This window comes from Penicillium chrysogenum, assembly GCF_028827035.1.
Source record: "Penicillium chrysogenum strain IBT 35668 chromosome Unknown utg000004l_segment0_segment0, whole genome shotgun sequence".
Classification (NCBI taxonomy): Eukaryota; Fungi; Ascomycota; class Eurotiomycetes; order Eurotiales; family Aspergillaceae; genus Penicillium; species Penicillium chrysogenum.
Genome location: NW_026622752.1, coordinates 5,664,246 through 5,672,260, shown reverse-complemented (window position 1 = coordinate 5,672,260; position 8,015 = coordinate 5,664,246). Strand labels below are relative to the sequence as shown.

The 8,015-nt window shown below is 51.3% G+C and overlaps 3 protein-coding genes across 3 annotated transcripts; all 3 read right to left on the bottom strand.

Moving 5' to 3' along the window:
• Positions 1–996: 996 nt before the first annotated feature.
• On the bottom strand, positions 997–1,585 carry N7489_008094 (uncharacterized protein; the record flags this gene model as incomplete). The annotated part of the gene is made up of 3 exons (XM_056713844.1): positions 997–1,121; positions 1,442–1,454; positions 1,511–1,585. Coding segments are annotated over 3 exons (90 nt in total). The 3' UTR covers positions 997–1,119.
• A 1,190-nt stretch (positions 1,586–2,775) lies between these two features.
• On the bottom strand, positions 2,776–4,604 carry N7489_008093 (sugar porter family MFS transporter; the record flags this gene model as incomplete). Its single annotated transcript, XM_056713843.1, has 4 exons — positions 2,776–3,212; positions 3,270–3,530; positions 3,586–4,451; positions 4,501–4,604. The coding sequence occupies 4 exons, from the start codon at positions 4,602–4,604 to the stop codon at positions 2,776–2,778; spliced, it is 1,668 nt and encodes a 555-aa protein (XP_056567558.1).
• A 1,956-nt stretch (positions 4,605–6,560) lies between these two features.
• On the bottom strand, positions 6,561–7,991 carry N7489_008092 (putative C6 transcription factor; the record flags this gene model as incomplete). Its single annotated transcript, XM_056713842.1, has 1 exon — positions 6,561–7,991. The coding sequence occupies one exon, from the start codon at positions 7,989–7,991 to the stop codon at positions 6,561–6,563; it is 1,431 nt and encodes a 476-aa protein (XP_056567557.1).
• Between the last annotated feature and the right edge of the window lie 24 nt (positions 7,992–8,015).

The following is an 8,015-nucleotide window of genomic DNA, read 5'->3' as shown; positions in this document are numbered from 1 at the left end:
ATCACCACGCTCTGTTGGTGGTTCAGAAGCGTCTGATGCGCACTAAATCTGCGCATATGGATTAGAACGACAGACGCACAGAGAGAGAGAGAGAGAATAGCGGATTTACATACCGGACACATATCAAGATCAACATAACCAGGATCAGCCCAGCGAGTGGACAAAGTATTGGCCAATTGCTTCCAAGGTTTCTATATTTCGCCTGGAGGCCCATCGCATGCCAAATGCACCATCCCCTCATGATACCCCCACCCACATCCCTGGTAGTACATTTTATACAATCCCTCCACTTGATCCATAGTCCTGCCAAAAATGCTCGTTGTTTCTGAAGTGAAGTAAAGATGGACTCATGAGAACAGCGTGAAGGCACGAAGTCGCACAGTCAGCTATGCGAGATAAGACAAGACAGACCTCGGCAGAGTTGACTAGTTTGATGAAACAAGCCAGATTTGGGTGGTTGTGGACATCTTGGACAACTAGTTATTCCTCGCTGCTAGATGTAGCTTCCACTTCATTTGGGCGGTTTGTGGACTTGCTCTTTTCCGGGTTTCGTGACAGGAGACGGACCAGAGTAGGTCAGACTCCACAATGCGAGGCAGATGTTATCAGCAGGCTAGAACTGGCGCAGCAGACGACAATTCCAGCAAGCTTAGACTGCTTGGGGTCAGAAGGCCAGATTTATCTGTGCCCAGACATGGTCCGATTCACGTTGTCGTAACCCTATACCGGGTCAAAATCTACCCGGGGGTAGGCTAGAACAGCCTTGAGTTATTTATATATTGATGCAAGCCACCTCAACGCTCGCCGGGGGGTCCGGAAACCCGTGCTTGGCTGAGAAGGCAAATGGACAAAGTATAGATGCAATGTCCTGGGTGCTTGCAACCGGGTAGCTCTGTCAGCTCCCAGGTCAGAACCGGTTAGGGAGGGAGAGCAACATAAACTCGTTTGAGACAATTTTCCAGTTGTGCAAGCTGTCGCCGAAGACGTAATAGTTTCCTAAGTGAGGAAGACCCGCTGCTTCTCTTGAAACGCCAGCGCAATTCCACGGGTCAGTGCCATGACAGGTTCTCTGAAGGACGGGGCGAAGAGCGCACCCGGCGGGACAGAATCACGGCGTGCTTCTGTACGGAGATATTCAGAAGGCAGACGTGCTCGGGCATCTTAGTAGCTTCGGCGGTATGCACGTATCGTGTCATAGTGCGGTATGGTTAGTATAAAATACAATAGAATAGATCGGATTCTTATATATATAGTATAGTGCCTTCAGGATCCACACGCCACGCCTGCCGGTGCTCAGTGACCGCAGCGCAGAAATCACGGACCAGTTGACGTAGCACACCCACTTGGCGTAGTAGTTCCGGCGTGCCAGACGGACCCGAACTGTTCCAGAATAGGGCTATATAATGGATATGGGCCAGGAGTTCAAGGTGCATGTACCTACATCCACCAGGAATCTATTTCATTAGTAAGTTAACCCAGTGTGGTACCTAGGTATCCAGTCAACACTTACCGCATTCAGGATGAGGTAATTGGTATCATCCGCCTCATTGTGGCGGCATCGAGGGATTGTGAACGCTCGCTCCATATTTCACGAATTGAGAATTGAGAAGCCGGGCCAGATAGGCAAGACAACTCTCTGTCGAGGATTGGTCGGAAAGCTGATCCAGCTGGCCATATTTAAAGTTTTAATAAGAAAACACCCGCCTGAGGGGTCGCGTTCTGTGAGACTTTCCCGGGGCACATTTTGCTGATGATGTGCAAGAATGCCACAGCCTCCAAGGTTTTCTAGAGCTGTGTTATCCACGGCCGATTTGGCATCTTGACAAACAGAATCCATGTCGCAATTGTTCCTATATCGATTGTGTCGCTGGAAGATGGACCCTGTCGCTTCCCATTGCGCTGCCCGTCAATTGGATGAGACACGTTCGCGTTGCCCCAACGTAGGGTGATGCCTTGTTGCCGAGTTGGATTGGGACCCCAATAGGTCCTGCAGCTGGTTGGCTCTCGCTCCCCTTTAAGACTGGTGGTGGTTTGTAGGGCCATCCCAACCTCCATCAAGTCGCGAAGGTCCATGCCACACGCCAGAGATCATCATAATCGCTTCGGTGTCTCAAGTCTTTCAGTAGCCCTTGGAAGTTACATTCGTGGCTGAAGGACATTTTATGATTTATATATATAGGAAAGGGTTTGAGGGCCGACCTTCCCACAAGCTCGAAGACCGCACCCTAGTTGGGATAGCGCCTTTGGGACAGGAACTCCCCTAGACGCGAGGGAGCTCCGTTTCCCCCTCCCGGCTCCGTCAAGATGTACAGAAGCTCTGCACCATGTCTCAGGCCGATACTGCGGATCTCGCCATCAACTTGGCTGTGGGCCAGGGTTAATGAGGAGAGGATAAGAAAAGACAGGGGGGTAAGAGGATAGTATGACTGGAGTGAGAGAGAAGGGGGAAAGAAAGGGAAAAGAAAATTAAAATGGGAATCGGAAAGACGAAGAGTTTTATGGCAGGTTTGTTTACTTGTGGAAGGTTCCAAGCCGGGAAGGCGCAGCTGAAAGAGCCCGGCGGCCTGGGGCATCCATGACCACCACAACACCAGTCTTAGCTCTATATGCTATCACTTTTGCTTTAATGTCCTCCATAGAGGATCAAGCCATGCATGGGGCTACACGGTGGATCTTCACAGATGTGCATATGAAAGAAATCACTTCGTAAACATTGAATGAATTATAAACTGAATGCGACATTCAGCCACGCAGGGCTTGTTTTATAGAACCTGTTTAAACCTTCTCAATATACTGCAACGCCTCATTTTTCTCGAGATCGCCGCTGTTTCCGGACATACGCTCAAGGAACGAAGTCAAACCCACATCGCGCTGTGCTTCACGGAGAAGCTCAGCATCCTGCTCACCGGCATTACTCTTGAAAACACGATCCATATCTTCCAGCGACGCGCCCTTGGTTTCAGGAAGGAAGAACCAAACCCAGACAATCCCACAGGCAAGGAAAACAGCAAAGAAGATGTAAGTACCCCATTCCCAGTTTTGGAGCATAGGGGGAACAAAGAAGGCAATAGCGAAGTTGTTGATCCAGTTACTGAAGGCACCGATGGAGGCACCCTTTGCGCGGATGGAGAGCGGGAAGATCTCGGAGACCAGAGTCCATGAGACGGGGCCCCAGGTGGCGCCGAAGCCTGCAATATACAGCCAGATCAAAGCTAGAAAGGTTAGGTTAGCGACTGGATATGGGAATTGGGATGGAAATTGGTACTCACCAACTGCCGTCCAGCCGGCTGCCACATGGTGGGGCCAGTCATGTTGGAACTTGGCCACGATCACGCCGACGATGACCATGCTAGCGAGCATGACGAGAGACCCGCCAAGAAGCATGGGTTTGCGGCCGAACTTGTCGATGACCAACATTCCGGGGATGGTACTGATAAGGAATACGACTCCGGTCACACCGGTTGCCAGCAGAGCAATGGTGCCGCCAGTAAGTCCAAGGCTGACGAAGACATTTGAGGCGTAGTAAATAACTAGTGGATGATGGTTAGCTAAATATTCACGATATATCCAAACAGGTCAACTTACTAGCATCGACACCACTCCATTGCTGGAAGAACATAACCAACCAAGCAATGCAAACACGCTTGAAGTTATCCATCGAGCGGAAGCAGTTGGTATACTGCGCGATCTGGTTCATGAACACACTCTTCTTCTCTTTATCGGCAAGCTTGGGCGAAGCCTTAGCAAACGCACGCTCCTCAAAGACAGACTCAGCTTTAATCTCAAGGTACTCCATCTGCACAAGCTCATGATCAACAGTGAGCTTACGCATCCAAGCAATGGTATCCTGCGCCTCCTGATCACGACCCTGCTTAACCAGCCAACGGGGCGAGAAAGGCATAAACCAAATACCACAAGCAAGCGCAACAGCAGGAATACCCTGAATAATGGAAGGCAGACGCCAAGCAAGATCGGACTGGGCAGCTCCCGTACCGCCGATATTGTTACTGCCATACCCGACCCAGAAAGAAATCATGATTCCGAGAATAGTAGCGAACTGATAGAAGGAGACGAGCAGACCGCGCATTTCGGGCGCGGCCAGTTCGGCGTTATAGAGAGGCCCCACACCACTGAAGAGGCCGACGCCAAGGCCGGTGAAGAATCGGCCCGCGTACAGCAGGGACGGGTTGCCGGCTGTCGCGCCGATGTACAGGTAGCTGCCGAGGATGACCCAGCAACAGGCGAAGAACATTGTGTATTTGCGTGAGTAGACTTCGCCCAAGATACCGGCTGACAGCGAGCCGACGACACCGCCCAATTGGAGGACGGAGGTTAGCCAGCCTGTTGCAGTGGAGGAGGCTACTACTGTCGGGAAATTCTCCTTGAAGCGGGTCATGACCAGGGACTGGCCGAGGACACCTTGTTGGTAGCCATATTCGAAACCACCGAATCTGGGGTTGTTAGTATTTGACTCGTGCGTTTGAAAAGAGGACGTCTTACGAGGCGAAGAAAGCAATGGCCAGGACTTTGGGGTTCTCGAAGACAGACTGCCACATGGATTTCTTCGCGAGTTGGACTCGCGGAACGGATTCCGCCTCAGTCATGTTGGGAAATATTGAGGGGGAGAGAATTTCCAAGCGCTAAGAGATGAAATCTGGGGAATCGAAAACATGGGGGAAAGAGGGTCTCAATATATATGCCCATTGGAATTGAATTGATTGAATTTAGTTCTGTCATAGTCCGAGTGGCACCACGTGCAAAACAAAAAAAAAACCCTCACCTGAACAAGTTGAACTTCTCCAGTTTCTCGTCTTCTGTCGTCTCATGGGTCAACAACCCCGGAACCCCGAATTTCGTTGTTTTTTTGTGGAGGCAAAATGGTGGAGGAACTGGCTCGCTAGACCCTTTTGGGTGGTACGTAGCCTCCAATCTCCCAGAATGGCTCCGATGGTGGAGACGGGAAAGAAGTGGAAATCCTCGGGATGAATCGGTTTGCTGGTTTGCCCTTCGGGCCCTGAACGGGCTAGCCCGACCAAGGATATAACTCGGTCTCGATAAAATGTGGATGTGGAGGGAGTCGTTCCTTTTGGGGGGGAACGGAGCCACTGTCTTTCCTAAGGAGGTAAATTTGAAGTTCAAGCTTGTTGGGGATCGCTAATTCCTGATATCTGGGGTTGAGATAAACTTTCGAATTTTTATCAAAATACGTAGTGAAGGCATCTGTTGAATTGATTTGATATACCGGTGTGCCATTGCTCGTTTGTGCCACAGGCGGGTTTGCAGTACCCCATATCCGGTAAGGACACTACGCCGTCCCAGAGAATGATTCGTAGACGTCAGGACTTGTGCTGTACCTGGTACGTAGCCTGCGATAGCGATGCAGAAATTCTAGACTTGGCGGCTGCTGAGATGTTGAACCATACATCCATCGTACCTCATCGCAGTAATGTGCATGACTAAATTCTAATCAAACCACAAACACGGTCAACAGCTAGGAGCCCCAGACGTCGCTTCATCCTGTTGCGGCCATGGAGGCCGAAAACCTAAGCTTCCTACCCGGGCGCAACATGCCCAACCATTATCAGGTGTCATACGACAAGCGGCGAGCCGTCCTAGAAGGCGCATTTGGGAGAATAATGCGCTGAAAGCCGAAGGCAACGGACTTCGGACGATCTGAACCGTATGTCAGGGAAGCTTTCAAGGCTTCCCCGCAGGTCGCCCGGAGAATTCGATTTCGGCGTGGATCTTCATGCTGCAGATGGTCCACAAGTAGGTAGTATCCATCCACTGGAGCACTGACCAATATCCCGCTTGCTGAACGTATGGACCCGCATCTTGCGTCACTTGCCAAGGATCTCATGATTATGGGTGGATATGTTGATTTGTATATGCCGGGAGCGACTGCTACCTAGGTAGTCTTACACTAACTAACCTGCACGTCAGATATGGGCCATCCTTGTCTTCTGGTTTGAATCCAAGGTTGGTTTGTGGTTTTATCGCTGACATGGATGTACTTCAATAGATCAATATCATGATCGCCATCAACATCGCCCTGACAGCTGATTCCCCAACGTTGTTTCTAAGCAGATGTTTCGACCGAGTAGTTCGTGGGAGAAGTCCTTCCCGTCCCTGGACGTAGATACTTCAACTATGGGACCATCCACATGGTACTAGCGGGCGGTTGCTCCTCGGCTATTCGGCAGGTGACAATGTATTTCAAGTTCATGCTGAAGAATCAAGAGGCGCATCATGCATCCTGTAGTATCCCCAGTCTTATGCAGATTTGAAGTGGGACCGGTCGATGCGGTTCTTTTGGGGGATCTTGGCTTGTGTTGCAAGTACTTTGGGCTGACTTGAACCCCGAGACAGGCCACTGATCGGTGTATAGATCGGTTGCAATGTATACCGCCAATTCCATCATTTGTGTGACCTTGGGTTCGCATGTTGATTGCCGGTCATTGAATTACCGCTCGAACATGGTAGGGTAACAATCTCGTCGGAGCAAATGCAAGACACTGAGTTGTAGCAGAATTGGAACTGTACCATTTGTACCAAATCCTTCAAATCACACCTGAGATCTCCCCAGGTTCATACCCCCAAGCTCTCTCGAGGTCCTTGAGTCGCCACAAAGCACCCCATCCAGTCGTGCGCTCAATAATCTTGAACAGCTTGGCAACCTCAACATGCTCACTGTGGTGGCTGAGTAGCTTGCCCGCAATGTAGAGCGGCTGAATAGCGTTGATCAAATTCCCACTGTGGGGATTCGTCAACGAAATCCCGCAAACCCTGCGAGCATGCCAGATAGCCGAAAAATGCGGCTTGGAAGGAGCCGGTCCCCTCTCAACAGGCTTCATATCCAGCATCATAATAGACGCAGCATGATACAACTGATTCCCGGAAATAGCAGCCCAATGCGCAAACAGAATCTCCGGAAATATCTGCCCACTGCCCATTCCCGTAGTCTTAATAGGTAGCATAGCAGGCGGGCGCTGCTCAAGCCAGTACTGCAATTCCTCCCAAAGCCGACTCCACTGTTCTGAGAATGGACGCGTATCATCGGTTGCCTCGCCCAATTCCAAAAACCGCGTTCGACGACAACAGAGGTCGCAGGCCTTCGCACATAGATAAACTGCCCAATTAGCGTGCATATCAGCGGACGCACGGCCTTTCTCGCAAAACAAGTCGCGGATGATATCTTCCTGGGCCTCTTTTGAAGTATCCTGCGGCATGGCAGGGACCCATTTCTCCAGGGAGAGCACTGTACTCTCAGCGCCGTTGGAGATGATCGCGCCGCACAACTCCATGCGCGCATAACACCAAAACACGGCTTGCAAGTGTCCGCCTGAGAGCCCGTTCACATTGAACGAATCGAAGAGTGCTGCGCAGCCTTCCACGTGCCGTCGCCAGTCGCGCGGGCTGACGGACATTAGCTCCATCACGGCTAGGATACACACTGCCACGAGGACATTGGGGTCTTTTGCTTGGAGCAATGGCGCCAGGAGGCGGATGGACTCTTGGTACAGCTCGAGGCTGTCGTAGGCTTTGTCCAGGCAGGCCTTTCGCTCCGTCTGTCGTGCGGAGAAGGCGAGGATTGCGTAGAACAGGGCTGGTGAGCCTTGTGCCAGGATTGGGATGTGGACGCCGAAATGGCGCGCCTCGTCGAATTTATCGAGGTAAGGCGCGCATTCTGTTATCCAGTTTTTTAGGTAGAAGATTAGTCTGATTTTGGGGATTGAGATGACCCGCGTGAAGTCTAGGCTTTGGCGTGGGGGTCGGGGCTGCGGTCCCTCTGTTGGTTCTAGCGGAGCTGGGGATGTGTAGGTTGCTGGCTCGAGACTTGCTACCGCGGAAAAGAGTACGCAGCGGAGTTCTTCTTGTAATTCAAGGAACCTGGGGTTGGCGGCGTAGTCATCTGCGCTGGAAAATGTTCCCGGGGATAAGAAGGCCTCTTCTTCGATAAGCGGGGTGGCGCTGTTGAAAGTGTCCGGCATTCTTGATTCAAGACGTAATGGAGG